The 16614-nt window shown below is 33.9% G+C and overlaps 1 protein-coding gene across 2 annotated transcripts in view; it reads left to right on the top strand.

The window, feature by feature from the left end:
* The window catches only part of LOC135835771 (lachesin-like), a 112475-nt gene that overhangs the window by 75813 nt on the left and 20048 nt on the right, over positions 1 to 16614 (top strand). For both annotated transcript variants that reach the window (XM_065350191.1, XM_065350192.1), the window contains exons 3-4: positions 6265 to 6386; positions 11983 to 12168. In XM_065350191.1, coding sequence (XP_065206263.1) covers positions 6265 to 6386; positions 11983 to 12168 — 308 coding nt within the window. The remainder of the gene's footprint in view (positions 1 to 6264; positions 6387 to 11982; positions 12169 to 16614) is intronic.

The following is a 16614-nucleotide window of genomic DNA, read 5'->3' on the forward strand; positions in this document are numbered from 1 at the left end:
CCTGGTTCATTCGCGAACAATGGTAATAAAGTTTAATTGAGCTTTTTATCAAATAATCGATCGCGATGTGTGTAAAAGTGAACGCGAATGTGGAAATTAAAACGACGACATCAAACGTGTACCGCGTTTACAAATACTTAATTTTCATCGAATGCATTTTAAGGTGATTAACCATGAAGGTAATTTGCATCATAGAGGATTTAACCGCTAACTCTATTGTAGCTCGGATGTAACGTTAGTACGTTTTAATTCTGTGCTTCGGTGATTGATCGACTATAATCGTATGGCCACCTGACGAAAGATAAGTACGATAAAGCTAATTCATTATTGACGTTGCAAAACTTATCTGACAGGTTTACCAATGATCAATAATGAGAAAGAAAACCAGCCTAAAGATGCGATTTGTTGACCATCCGCGTAAACCGCTCTTTTTTTCATTATTGGATTTCAAAAATGCCTAACAAAAGACATTTAAATGATTAATAGCATCTGGGCAAAATATTCAAACAATGAAATCAATCAAGCGGTGGGAAAATAAAGGTATTTTTTTTTAATTAATCCGAAGGCTGAATCATAAATGAAAAATATAAACACGCGTTTAAGTTCGCTGTACGAGTAGCCCATCCTATCAATGCTTTTTTTAAAAAAATGCTCAACGTATCTGAACGAGAAAATAGTACGAGTACCTAGGTAAAAATTCCTAAAAGCTTTGAACGATATTTTCAACATCTCAGCAAATCAACAATCATTCTTTAAGAATGTCGGATTTTTAATGAAATAGGTACGTAATGAAATTAATTTCGTGATCCATTTTTCATGTTCTCTAATACGATACCGAAAGACGTCAAATTCATTATACTAGAACTCGAATTAAAAGCAGAGTTTTATTTGTCATTTCTAATGATAAAATGGTTACAGTTTAATAAAAACTTTTAAAATATCGTTTCTTAAAAAGTAAATGACACGAGGGCACGGGTTTCATTTAAATATTTCCACAGCTAGTATTCAATTAACCATTATAGTGTGACTTTTAATTTTCGTGCCGTTTAAATGGCGAAATGAACGTTTGATAGGGTACTTCAACTCGATATGAATGCTTTATTCGGATTCAAAAAGGGTTACGCGTTGTGCAGCCTTTAGTGGCCATTTCAGGCTTCTTAATGTGAGGATTATACGTTTTAAACGAAAACAACGAGAGCAGAATGAATCCTGTTAGGTCTTTGATCTTTACTACAGACGAGAAAAAATTGAAAATATCAATTTTGTTTTGAACGTTAGTAGGCTTTTAAGTTCAAGGAGAGCTTTTTACTTTCGATGTGCCGACGATACATTTTAGTTGTATTGAAATTACTGTGATACAAAGTATGCATTTAAGTTGAGTATTTTTTCCGAAACACAGTTGTATTTTCAGACTGGGATTGAGGAGCGTATTATAAGATTAAAATTTGGCTCAACTTTGGACGTCTTAAAGAATCCTGTGAATGATGGTTTGTTACGAACTTACGAATCAATAACAGATAAAATCAAACTCGATCGACTGCGCTGTAGAGTTTGGTAAAAATATCTACTAAAGTATCTCTCGCATATGCGATATTTTGTATAATAATTTTCAAAGCATGTAGCATGTAGGATGTATCTCATTTTAGTCGAGTCGAGATTCACGGAGAATGACGTGAAGTATTAAATTAATTTTCTTCTATAAAAGATTAACGCTATGAAAGCTGCAATTATAAAAGTTTCAACTGTCAGACAGTATAGAATAATTTGCACTTGGTGAATTATGCAAAACTTTCATCACAAAAATGTAAAAAAAGTATACTGGAGAATATTTCGCCAAAAAATTCCCATTATTTTCATTTCCTTCTGAAGAGTCGTGTAATCTTTCGCGAAAGTTTATTTTTCGGTGGACATTTAATTAACAATTTTCCAACAGCCTTGTGAATTTACCAACTTCGAAATGAAAGTAATACTTTTTAAAAGTTTTCTAGTGCAGATTTATCGCTCATCTTTATTTGACTCATATATGTCAAAAATTTTACTCAAAAGCCTCTTGGAAGTCCTGGAGGAAAACTGATGAGACTCTATTGGAAACAAATTTCATTTTCTACAATTTTGTGCATAACAATTTTTTTTTGTAGAACGGACTGCTCCCTTAGAAAATCAAATTCTATATTAAAAAACAAGAATAAACTGATTTCTAATTTTTGAACTTTTAATCATTTGGTTTCCAAGTCAAACAGCACATTCTACGAGAAAAATAGTCCGTACAAACGTAAGGGACCTTTTTACAGTTCCAAGTCACAATAGAAACAAAGCATTCGCAGCACTAAAAAAAATTGAAGCCCTGTTTGTTAATGAAATGATAGAAAATATTTACAAAAAATAGCGTTATTTACATTTAAGTATTTAAGGGCCATATCTAAACAAACTAATTTACACCTGAAACCCTAATTACATTCGTTTACACACATATATATAGGTTCACGACTGCACACTTATGAACCCATGTGTGGGTTAATCTTTCATAAGAAGTGAACCAGTAGGTTTACCAGCCTGGCTCACTTTGTAAAGGCTAAAGTTACATAACAAGTGAGCCACGCGTTTCAAACCAGTTTTGTGAAAGTTAGCTACACTAACCCTTTCGCTCCCGAAGTCACACATGTGTGACATTTAGAAATCTTTCAACTGCCCGACGTCACATATATGTGACATCTTTTTCATTTTCTTCTAGGGCGATTCTATCTGTAGTGGGCTATCGAAATGTTTCAAGTTGCACACCATCGGGCAGTGTATACCCAGACAAGACTTCCTGTGGTTTGGGTCGACGCAGTGTTACCAACATCCAGTCAAAAAAAAATTTTTCTTGCAGATTTTTTTTTTTTTTTTTTTTTTGTTACAATTTTGATCCAAATGGTAATTTTTATGTTTTGAGACAGCTGTTAGTGATTTTAGCTTGATTTTCGAGTTGATAATAACAGCTCGGAACGTATCATTTTCTCATACATACGTGTTGAAAAAAAAAAGAAAATGATTGAATTATGTGTAAAACAGAAGTGTTTTGCAAAAATTGAATTTGCAGTACTAAAATATTTGTTTCAACTTGAAATTAATTATTATTTTTATGAAAATGTAATTGTGACTCAAATTTTAGGTTATGGTTGCCCAATGTCAGTGTGACATGGGTCAAAAAAGGGGTGGGGAGCATCGCTTCGGGCAAATTTCACATTATCCTATCTCTATACACCATTATAGGGCAAAAAACGTAAAAAACTGGGTTGGGCCACAGGAAGCTTTACCATCTCAGCTGTTGGGAGCGAAAGGGCTAAGTAATTGTTTCTCAGAGATGTTTGCTAGATGTAGTACTAACGTAAGGCCTATAGAATAGGAAGCGCTGGTCGGCATACACAAAGCCCTGTTAAAATTGGGTATGCATGATGATAAATTTGACAAATGATTTTTCTGCATTTTATTGCTTTATTGGAATATTATTGTTGATACCAAAAATTTTGTTGTGGGTCAGACTTTTTTGCAATGAAACAATTTTTACAAAATTCAATTTAGTTCAAAAAATTTTCAAATTTTTTTGACCAAATTTTCTCCAAAAATTTTTATTTTCGCCCGTGATAGAGATAATTTATATATTTCAGTGACTATGCAATTAGAATTGAGATTTGTTAATTAAAACAAAAAATGAAAATGATTTTCAAAATTTCACAATGTTCTAAAATTGGCTCATATGCCTGCCCGATGCCTATTATATAAGGTGGATAGAGCCTATTTTTATATTTCTTCAGCACTGACCATCTTTTACAAACTAAATATAAAAATGATATTTATTTACAACTTAAAACTATAGTCGATTATCGGGATTCAGGTCTAAGTCTGGCACTGGCTACACTATCTTCTCAATTGGCGACTCGGACTGTAATTGGAGAGTTCTTAAAGAACTCGATTATTGAGTGTCTTACCAGTCCCCAATCCAGTTGATCTTGTCCGCAGCCCAACCTGGGTATAACCAGCTTCTTAATTTCCAATTCTGAATATTTTTTGACTAGATTTTTTAAGGTTACAAGGAAATCTTTCTTTGTAGGTTTTCCTTGGTACCGTTCTGTTGTTACCATGTAGTATAGGATAAAGTTCTCGGTTTTTTTGCCATTAAGTTTGCCCTCCTTTTTGATGTCTACTATTTCCCAGACCGAAGCCCCCCTTTTCCTCAAGGTATCTCTTTCCCCAAATTTTCTAGTAATTTGCTTAGCTACACCCTGAGTCTTTATTAGGGTTGTTCACATTCCACATTGCTTCCCTACACCAGAAAATTTGTTTACAAACTGTAATCGACTTTCAGGGGTCGTGAAAAAAATGCGATCTACCCTCTCCCCCCTCCCATCAGACAGTGGAGGACCTCTTTTGGGAGTTGAAAAAATTGGCCAAGTGATGTTTGTTGACCTATAACCTGCATTGGATCGAAATATTGCGTAGAATTGAAGAAATGGAACGATTGGCCCTTTGCTTCGAAAAGGGGCAGAGAGGAAAATTTCGACTGGAGCTGAAAATGGCATTTTTTCCCACATTCCATGACCACTTGGAGAAAAAGTTCTAGGCCTCTTTTGATGGTGTAAACCGTGACTAGGCCAATGTTTTCAATTTTTTTATTGCGAAAGACTTATAAGTAGGTAAAATTGAAATTTTCTCAAAGGAGGCCCACAGCCCACCCGCTCCAACTGTTTGAAGGGGAGAGGGAGACATGTTTCCACAAGACAGATTTCGAAGCATTTAATTCTTCATCTTAAATCAATCACAATCTTTTACAAGTTTTCATGTTCATTCAAAATCGGGCATAATTTTTTCTAACGCATTAATGCGTTTCTTATTTTATTTTAAATTTGAACTTGGGAGCATTTTCTTAGGCAAATTGTTTCGCAATTCAAATAAGTAGAATTTACGATGTCAACTTGGAGAAAGAACTCTCTCAACGCACTTCCAGGCAACTGTTGTGCATTTCGTGCATCATATTACGTATAACATCGCAGTGTCTAACTGTCTAATGTCGGTTTTTCTCATTCCATCGAAGACGAAGGAAAAAATAAATTTCGATATCTATAGGCTCCAATATGTATTAACAGAGAGAGGGTAAAACGCGCATGCACAATTGTTTATAAACATCTTAGAAATTGCAGAGTAAAATAGCAACCGACGTTGAAGGTTATGAAGCGGAAAACTTTAACGTTTATAATACTTTCCGCTTTAATTTACTAATTAAAAGTTTTTATAATATTGAGCTTTATAATTAGTCACATGAAACTAAATATCAACTAACTCTATGGCATATGCAGATGAATAATATAATTAACTGGAACTTTTACGAGACGAGGGAAGAATTTTTTTCATAAAATTGTTCCACTTTTGTAGTAAGTACCACATTCGAGAGCCAGGTTTTTCTTCTTGACCCAATAGACCATCAACCATCACTACTGAGTAGGCGTTTGAAAGGCGAATTTTCTCTCAGAGAAAGTTGATTTCAAAAGGGTCGTTTGAATATCGTAAAAAGAAAAACATACACAAGCTGGTGCCTACTCGAGGGTGAAATTCAACCGAACTTGTATTTCGCCAAACAACGGATTTATTTTCAGACGAAGAAAAAAAATCTAAATAATCATAGTTTGAGTATTTTTCCACAAGTGATGATGGTATTGGAAGAAACGACGTGATTGAAAAAATTGCTTTTCTTGTCAAAAACTTAGCGGGGTATTTTCTGATAACTGCGATTAAATTTAGATATTCGCGAATGAAAACACCCGGCATGTACGTCAATTTCAGTAACTCGGACCAAAACATTGGAAAAAAATATTCAACTCGTCAATATTATAGAAGAATATTCATTTGTCAACATGCCGACGTATGTACGAAAAGACGAACGAATTCGAGGAGAAAAAAAAAACTCCATATTTGGAAATAATAGCTACGGAAATACGAGTTAAAACTTTAATGAAATACCATACGAAGTTTTGAAAATTTTATAGATATATTTTTTTTCCACGATGCCTAGATTCTATAATGGATTTCAAAGTTGTGTTTATTATTCTGACGAATGTCTTTTTGTTCATATGAATAAAAAACTTGTAAAAATAGAAACTTTTCAATTTTTTTTTTCTTTTTTCCGAGCTTTGAATGGGAATTCTTCGGATGCAGATGTACCCTCGATGACATTTGTGCGGTCAATAAATTAATCAGAAATTGAAATACGAATTTTTTAATGTATTTCAGGTTACCATTTAAAATCGGAAACAGTAATGCCGGAGTTTTACGCTCCATTGGAAAACTTGACAGCAACTCAAGGCAGAGATGTACAGTTTACTTGCGTAGTTAATCATCTGGGAGATTACCGAGTAAGTAACCCAAAGAGAATTTTTTACCGCCGTTTAAAATGCACCATGTATTTGAAATGGACCGCGAAATTACAAATCTATATAGGTACCTATATAGGCTATGGAACCTATACCTACATAAACGACAGACTGAGTGTAATTAACTCGACGATGAACGAAGGGTAAAATATTATAGGAAACGTAAAAGGGGGAGAACGTTGTTGATATTCAATTTATAGTACGTCGAATTGATGTATAAGAGAGTCTGAATGGTCTCTCAGTTAACGAGATAAAAGGGAACAAGCCAACAAATGTAGGTAGGTACTACAAAGATAGAGAGAGAGAGAGAAAAAGAAGGTATATAAGAAAGACGAATCATTTTCATAATGTGGCATTGAAAAACGATAATACCTATTTCTTTCTTATTAATGTAAACAAGAATATGGCGAGATTGGAGTTCCGTATCTTCGTCTTTTTCTTTTACAAACTTAATTTTCTGAGTCATTTCACTTCCAACTTTTTTCTAACCGAAAGATTGAAGTAATTTTTAATTGACAGCTCGCCGTCTGAGTTTGAATAATGGGAAAACGCACTCGGTAAAATATGGAAGCGGTAAATGTTGTTGAGAAGGTAGATTCTCTTCTGCCTTGTTTTTCGCCGCCAACGACACCGCCCACCCCCGACCAACGTACCCGTGAAATTCATTTTGTGGCCTGTACCAACGTGCAAGCTGCGCTGTGACGTTAATTATCCGTGATACTTTCCCTTTTTCGCCATTCATCCTCCATTTACATCGGGTTCAGATTTTTATAATTCTTCACCAGCCAAATGGAATGCGAGAGTTAAGGTATCGAACAGTTTCTACATCCATATAGAGTGTAAGGAAACCAGCGAAATTTTTCGTATCAACTTAAGGCTACAGATAAAATGTTTTTTCCCCATTCTCACTCGAAAATTCCAAACTTCATTGAAAGCCACCACAAATTTTTCTGTACATTAGTGTAATAGGTATTCGAAATTTCATTCGTAATCAAGTTCTTTTTATCTATTCTAAAAATGTCGTTGGAAATTGAAAATGATATATTTGTAGAAGGAATTGAAGAATGTCTACAACTTCATTTCATTTGAGAGTAAAAAAGCTATAGTACCTATTCTCTCCAGATGATGTTGACAAATTTTTGACAAAAGCTCCGGACAATTTTCTGGTTTACAAGAATGACTTTTTGAAAAGAAAATATGACAGAGAAATTTAAAAAGCGAGGGGGGGTGGAAATTTTATTCAAGACAGTCTTTGTAAGAGCATTAGGGTGGAATAATAAATAACATAGGTACCTTAGATTTTGACGAAAATTGATAAGAAAGTTTATTTTGAGTAAATGACAATCCAGAAAAATCTCCAGTCTTCTAGCCGCACAGGGAATCGAGTCAGGCAGGAGTCCTCAAAGTAGATGGTGCAATTTGATTGTGAACCTCCAAAAAAGGAATTTTGAAAATTTCATCAGAGCAAAAATACATTTCTTGGGATATTTCAACCTGCTGAGAACAAATCTAGCGTTTTTTAAGGAATAGAAATTGTCAATTGAAAAACACTAAGAACAGAGCCATAACACTGATGAGAAATCGAAATTTGTATCCACCAATCGTCAAGTCGCTAGTTAGAGGACTAAAAGTGGTATTTAATTTCATAGTCAATGGGTCAGTCAGGTTCATAAGCTGAAATCACACCTCTTTAGGACAACACCAGCTCAATGAAAGAAAACTGTCAAGTTTTTTTTTCAATGGCATCATGCTTTGAGAGCCCTCATGTCTTGGCTTACCTACTCGTAGCTCTCTGTACGTTTGAAAAACTCAACGAAGGGAAGGTCAATGATATGAATCTTCACGCTTTGGAATTTTTCTTTGCAGCCCCTTCAGAATTCTCTCACAAGTTACATGTTAATAAAGTTGCCTAACCAGTTTGCCGTGAATACGACGTTGAACGTTGATAAAATTGCACAATCAGTTTGCCACAAATACATAATATTATTTCAATTCCTAGAGTAGGTAGTTTTATTTAGCTTGAATGTTTTCACGAGCAGTTCACTCAAAATTTGTTATGAGACTCCATTATTAGGTAAAATATAGTCTTACGTGAGACAAACGTTGAAAATTTTGCTACCTTTCTCCCCATCTCATCTTCTAATCTTTGATAATGGGTGCGGGGTTTTCATGGTAATTTCTCGTTCTGAACCTTCAAGACTCACATTTACATCGAGCTACTTCTATTTTGGGGACCATTCCAGAGCATTTTGAATATTCTGGAGAAAAAGGAAAAATTCGCTGGAGGTTCTGGAACAGCTAAAAAATATATTTTGTTTTCGAGTTCGGAGGTTGAATAGATCCAGCAGAAGATATCTAAGCTAATGTTTGAACGTGTTGTCATTTTTTGACAATTCGAATTTTTATCACTCAAAAATTCATTTTTGAAAAATTAAACAACTGAGATTTTACTGTGATGGCTTAAAATGGTCAAGAAGGTCTACGACAAACACCGACTCAAGTTCCTGGTGCTAAAGTCAACTTTCAACCCTTCTAGAGCAATTTTAAATTCCTGGAAAAAATATAAAACTTGCAGTTCAAAAATTGTTATGTTCGATTTGAAGAGTAGAAATTATTCATACAAATTCATTTCGTTTGAAGAAAAAATACTTCATGAAAAAGTTGAAAAATCTGCCATTATTATCTATTCACAGTTTTTTCAAATTTTTTGTCGAATTTTCAAAAGTTCTTCAAATACATTGAGAAATTAATCGGCCATAAGTATTTAAAAATCTGCCACGATATCAAGACTTTCATCAAATTCTAAAAAGTCAGACAAAACGTAGTGAAACTCGAATTTTGGGAATTCATCAATTTATTGACAACTTTTTTGACAGTCTGACTCACACTTTGAAAAGAAGATTGATAAATGATCTATGATTCATCAACATAGTCTAGTTTTGAAATTTATTCGGTTTGACTTTTAAGAACTTATTGAACTCGTAATATTGTGTCAGCATTTTTGGCTACATCAAAGCAGATTTTCAGATATTTTGACTCAACTTCAATTTTTAAGAACTTGAAAACCCCATGAATTCTAAATAATCATGACAAACTTTCAAAAATCACTACCTGACATTTCGACAGAGATTTTAAAATCTGGAAAAATTTCATGCAGTTCATTGACTTTTTGTACAAGAACTTTGAAAAATTTCAAACGAATAATTCTTGATGATATAACGGTAGACTTTTGGGGGGAAATCAAAGGATTGCTAAATTGTGTCGAATTTCAAAAATCCCTTTCTTTCACCTTATCATACTTTTTCTGAAACTTGGAATCCTATAAGCATCGAGTTGACTTGAGCAAATAATTTGGAGATTTTCACAGAGAAAAATTAACCTCATTTTTTGCAAGTTTTCAAAATTCAAAACGACGATCAATTTTTTCGAAGTTTTTAAGCTGACATCTTATTAGAATTTCGATGGTAGAATTTTTTCTAATAAAGAAAGTATCCCAAACGACACAACAAATTTTGGACCAAACAAAGGAAAATTGAAAGAGGACCCAAAATAAATCACAAGTTTAAATCACATGCGCTAGAATTTCTTTTGTCAATTTTTTTGGTGAATTTTTGGAAATTCTAATTTGACATATTCTGATAAAATTAACGTAAGAGACTGCAATTTATTTTTATACCCTATTTCTAACCTCCTGAGATGATCAGTGAAGATTTCAAACCGTCCTGAGGCCTCCATCTGATTTTCACTCCCCAATTTTCGAAAAAATGCTACGAACAGAGTAAAAATTAAATTCAGCAGTTCGGAAACGTATAAATTCAGATTTACCATCTTTGTCACCCTTTCGATCGATTTAGGCACGTAATTTCAAAATCAGTTGATGCTGGTCCAAGTTCAAAATATTGTTTTGAGCAATTATTTTTGAAAAAAAAAAAAAAATTGCTGAGCACAGATCAGAATTTATATTTATCATTTCGTAGATAAAAAAACGACAAATTCTTCATTTTTTTTCAATATTATTCACTGAAAAATTGTTTGAAATTTGAAAATACGTCCCGTCCCAATGGTACGAGTTTTTTTTTACGAAAACTGAGGAATCCGAAAATCTGGCAAAGGTTTTATTGTTAGAACGATTCGAAACCATCATCAATCGATCCGAGTACCTACTCGTAGTCAAATTTATGAAGCATAAACCAAATCCTAACATGCTACAGTAATTTGATCAAATTTTGATTCATCTCAATGGAAATGATTTTGTATCCTTTTTGAGCTCCTCTTCACACGATTCAAAAGTTTTTGGGCCTGGAAATCTTGCCAAAATTCGCAGGACAGTTGAAAACGCAGAGATATGGGAACAGAAGAAGAGTTCAAGCGAGCAATTGTTTTCATCATTCCCGCTTTAAAATTATTCAAGATCAGTATTTTTACAGACGACTTTCACTAAGGAACCTTTCACAGCTCCTGCTTTGGTTGGACACTCGGTTGGGCATTGAAAATGGTGCCCTGTCATATTTTCCCAAATTTTTATAGGTAGGTACGTTAAATAATTCAAAAAATCGATCGAAATTGATTTCTTAAAATTATGTAATCGAAATAATACTGATTGAATTGACGAGCGATTCATTTCGCGAATAATTTTGGGCACACATTCCACCTTGATTATAATAACATTATTATCAGCTGTTCTGCTAAACCTAGTCTGTGGGTACATGAAAGAATATATTGAAATTCAATAGACTACCTCCCTCTCCCCCACCAACTATACATTACAATTCTCTCGTATTTAAAACACGAAATGCGATTCTAATTGAAATCAAATTCGAATATGGTGATTGGATTATCGTTAGCGGTGCAATACTCAGTATACACTCGTCCATGGGTGGGGGAGGGAAGGGTTGGCCAGTAGAGAGCCATTTCGAAGACGAAAATTGTCCGCTATAAACGAATAAACCGACGATATAGGATAAATCTCCAATTTTTTTATGTTACTTTTACGTATCACGAAATATAAAATTTACTTATTAGTTTAGCTCGAGTTATTGAATTTTTTCCTGTTTTATCTCAATTTTATTGGGGGATTGGTGAAAAGTTTGTGGCGAAATGTAGTGAAAAAAGTCGCACTAACAAGTCGGTAGAACGATAGGAAATAACGAGAGGAGGTTGTTGCGGGGTAAAAACAAGCCTACGAAATAAATTCAATAAAAGCGTATGCGGTTATACACAATGTACTTTGATTGAGTTGTTTTGTCCATTTATTTGGCATTTCGCGGCGCGGGGGAGTGAGTTCACGTCTGCGACGCTCAAGACGACGCATTCTTATCAACAGATCAACGATACGCCCTATTTTTTTTTCTTTTCGCGCTCGGTCCTTTTACTCAATTTTTATATCTAACTTTTGAGCGGGTAAACTTAATGGAAAAGTTTTCACCGTTTCGTTTACCTCACGGTTGCGAATTAGCCGAGGGTAGTGTGACTTTTTACGATATCTATGTGTACCGAGCCATATTATTTTTTACAATCCAATTGTGAAAAATGGCAAAAAGGAGATCAAATATCCGTCATTTTTTGTTTTGTTTTGCAGGTCGCGTGGATAAAATCAGATTCGAAAGCTATATTGGCTATACATAATAGATTAGTGGCTCACAATTCGCGTCTGTCTGTCACCCATAATGGACATAATACGTGGAAGTTGCATATTTTAAATATACAAAAAAACGACTCCGGATCGTACATGTGCCAGATAAATACGGATCCGATGAGATGGCAGGTAAATGCACTCTATGATCGTAATAATGATAGAAATAATAATAATAAAGATGATACGACAGTCGCCATATATCCTGCTCGAATTTCACTTTACTACTGGGTAATTTTTTGCCGACAATATACGGTAAATTACGTTTTATGAATTTTTATACGCGGCAATTTAACCGCCAAAAAAATGTAATAAATACCTAAGAAATTCTTATTTTTATTTTCGTGGAATTTTTTCAATATGAATTTCCTACGGTATTAATATTATTACGTCATTTTTAGTGCACATACGTAGGCGTTCATTTTTTAAATAGGAATGTGTCGACAATTTCGCTCCTCACATAAGATACAAAACGGCACGTATCAGATTTGTTCAAAATTAATATTTGTACGAATGCCGTTTTTCATTTAAATTACATTTTTATTTGCTTTCCCCCCTTTTTTTTGTTCTCTTTTGCATTGTCTTTTATTGCAAGGCTGCGTTATAGGTTTTATCGTCCGACTGTCAAGCATCAGATCTTTTATCCCGCTTTTACCGATATGCCGAGCCATCGAAGCCTGAATCAGTTTCATGTTGAATTCAATATGTTGTGTGGATGAGTTTCATTTTCGTCTAAATATTCGCCGAGGGTTGTTGTAAAAATTGAAAATTGGCGAGAAATCGTTTTACAGATTGCGTTTCTCAAAATGTATTCTCAAGTGGCGTTTTAATTTGTCGTTGGAATTTTAAGGAAAGCAATATTGATGTTGATAAGTAGGTAGATATGTAGATAGATGCATAGAAAAAATGAACGTTTGAAGTTGTGGAATGTTCGATTTCTGGTTAATTTTTGAGAACCAAAAATTTGGTTCATGAGAATTCATAATTTGACCATATCAATGTAGAAAGCTGAAATTAGGTTTTAATCCCATTTTTCACCTTCCGAATTCATTGATTGTAAGTAGTTTAAAGCCAATATGGAGTTTTCAGTGGATTTATTATTTTTCAAGTTTGAAAATATTATTATAAAAAAGGGGAAAAGATGAAATTCAGTATGTTTGGTTTTGTTCATGAGCATGATTTTTGGGAAGAGCGTTGCTTGAAACCCCCATCACCAAGTTTCCAACAGACCAAATTGATTTCTCAATTTTTGAAGTATTTTTGAAAATTCAAAAATGATTGTTTTTGGCGATTAATGCATTTTTTGAAAATAAATGTAAGCACGTATTTATTCTGTAAAAATGATGAAAATTAGTTCTGGAAATTGATATAAATTCCCTCGAACTGAATTTCACCATTGTAGTCATTTTGGAGCCCTCCAGCGCGATTTCAGATTTCTCTAGAAATTTTGAGTTTTTTCAGAACCGTCTCTGTTTACTTGATTACAAATTTTTCAACGCAATTGTCTAAAAAATATTGTGCAAAGTTATTGAGGTAAAAAATTCATTTCTTAAAGCAACGATCAACCAACACAAAAGAAATGACGTATCTCATGAAAACTATGAAAAGAAACAATAGGATGAATCGTCTTCGACTTTTTTTTAAGAGCATTGGACGTGGGGATTCAATAACAAAGTTGTAAGGGGACCACAAAAGACCACAGGAAAAATTTTGGATCCTTGACATGAACCATCATGTTTCTAGCAAAGTTTCAAATTTTAAAATTTATATTGAAAATTAAACAAAAAGTTGATTTGAAATTCATTTTTGAGGACTCCCATATCCACTTGGAAAATGAGAAACCAGTTTTTGGAATTTTTTCACTTTTTTAGTTTATTTTACACCACTTTCGAATCATGTCTAAAATTGTATCATTTTTGTAAGTAATGTAGGTAGGTAAAACCTCTAGATGGCTGAAAAAAAATCAAAAACGGGGTTTTTACATCGCCACAAAAAATGTCCATTAAAAACTTTTTGTTTAATTTTTAATGTGAATTTTAAAATTTGAAACCCAGCTACTTAGAAAAGTCCATGATGGTTCAAGTCAGGGACCCAAACTTTTTTGTGCAGTCTTTTGAGGTTCCCTTACAATTTTTAACGAATTCCCCTCTGATAAGCGAAGCCATTTATTTACAGCAAAACTCATTTGCATTACCTATACAAAGCAAAAAATTCAAAAAATCATGTTTGAGAGACTGTTTTTTTTTTGGGTCAAAAACCAAACCGCCGGATTTGAATTTTATCATTGAAATAGTGAGATTTGGTTCGAAGGAGTCGATATTAGTTTCTAAACTGATTTTCATCATTTTTATTGAATAAATTCTTTGTTTTAAAAAAATCGCCAAAAATGATCAATTTTAAATTATTAGAAAAAAATGACCAGAAATCAAAAAAACAACCTAATAAACCAAACCTTAAACCCTCAAACCGAAATGTAAACAATCTTATAATAAAAATTTAAAAATCAAAAAAATCTCTTTGAGGGGTTTTGAGTGGTTCCCAGTAAGTGTGTTTCAAAATACTTGTCCATCAGTTAAAACCAGTAATTTTCTTAAACGATTTTATGACACTTTTTTCCAAAACTGTAGAATCTGAAAACCCCCTGGAGGTTCCAGAACGGCTCTAAACTGCCAATTAATTCAGGAAGTTACAAATATGCTAGATACAAACAGAATTGCAGTCGTTCACCTCAGTTTGATCAAATTTTAATTTTTAAAAAATCTATTTTTTTTAAAAATTCTCAAAAAACGTAAAAATGAAAACCAATTTCTAAAATTTTTAGCCTAATGACGTACTCGTACTTTTGGATGCTTTTTTCATTTTACTGACCTAGATGGAGGCTCCAAAAGAGCCCAAAAATCATAGCTTTTCGTTAAAATTTTTTTTTTAAAGTACGTGCTTGATCAGTAAAAACGGCCAAACCAAATCCCAAAACTAATATTAATCACCCAAATCCAAATTTTACCATTTCCAGCCATTCTGGAGCCTCCAGCGCGATTTTTCAATTTCTCCAGAACTTTGAATTTGCTCCAGAGGGCGTGAATATGAAGTTGGGCGGCAGCTAAAAATCAAGTTGTATATTACACTCGACTTGTTTAACGAGTTTATCCACATTTGAGCCGATTTTGAGAGTGACACCTCAAAAGTGGCGTTTTGACCAGCTTTTTTCAAAATTAAAAAATCCAAAAAAACGAAAGTTTCCCGTTTGTGTGGAAATTTTTGAAATTCACGCGAATCGCCGTACTTTGTCCAAAACTAACCCTCCCCCCATCCAAATTTCACAATTTCCAGCCATTCTGGAGCCTCCAGCGCGATTTTTCAATTTCTCCAAAATTTAGAATTTGCTCCAGAAGGCGTGAATATGAAGTTGGACAGTTAAAAATCCAGTTATATATTACACTCGACCTGTTTACCGAGTTTATCCACATTTGAGCCGATTTTGAGAGGACACCTCAAGAGTGGTTTTTTGAGGTGTCACTCTCACTCCAAAACGGCTGGAAATGGTAAAATTTGCGCTCCGGGGGTTAGTACTTGAACAAATGCAGCGATTCGCACAAATTTCAAGAATTTCCTCACAAACGGTTATCTTTTGATTTTTTGGATTTTTTAATTTTGAAAAAAGCTGCTCAAAAAACCACTCTTGAGGTGTCACTCCCAAAATCGGCTCAAATGTAGATTAACTCGTTAAACCGGTCGAGTATAATACACAACTCGATTTTTAGCTGCCCAACTTCATATTCACGCCTTCTGGAGCAAATTCAAAATTCTGGAGAAATTTAAAAATCGCGCTGGAGGCTTCAGAATGGCTGGAAATGGTAAAATTTGGATTTTGGTAATTAATATTAGTTTTGGGATTTACTTTGACCATTTTTACTGATCAAGTACGTACTTTTAAAAAGAAAAGCATAAATCGCCAAAAACTGTCAATTTTGAATTTTCAAAAATTCGCCAAAAATCGAAAAATGAAGTTCGGCAGCTGAAAATTTGGTTTTGGGAGTTTTAGACTATGCTCTTTCCAAAAATCGCGGTCCCGTTCAAATCGGAGTGTGACACCTCAAGAGGTTCCCTTGTTAGTATGTATTCCTTTATTGTCATTCAGAAAAATCAAGGAACAATTTGGCTCAAAATCTCGCAGAACTAGTTTCAAATTTCAAACATGTTTGGGATTCTTAATTCTATCCACTGGAGGAAAACTGCCAACTATTGTCAGATTTCGACAAATGAATCAAATGTTCAACATACAAAGTTCTCAAATAAAAACCACACATCTCTCAAAAGACGATTCAATCACTCCATGAAAATTGTAAAATAATGTCATCACCCAAGCTAAAATAATTACTAAACCTTCAGAAAAAAATAACTGTTCTCCCAACAAAATTCTTAGCTCCTTGTAACATTTCACCAAGAGGGGGAAAAATCTGGCTAAAACTCGAATAACTTTTCGCTGATGAAACCACATTACACGCTATACAAGTTTGTTAAGTCTTTAAATTCGAACAACACTAAGAGAACACAACTTTTCTCGTTGATAAAAAAAAA

Source organism: Planococcus citri, chromosome 2 (assembly GCF_950023065.1).
Source record: "Planococcus citri chromosome 2, ihPlaCitr1.1, whole genome shotgun sequence".
In the NCBI taxonomy this organism is placed as follows: Eukaryota; Metazoa; Arthropoda; class Insecta; order Hemiptera; family Pseudococcidae; genus Planococcus; species Planococcus citri.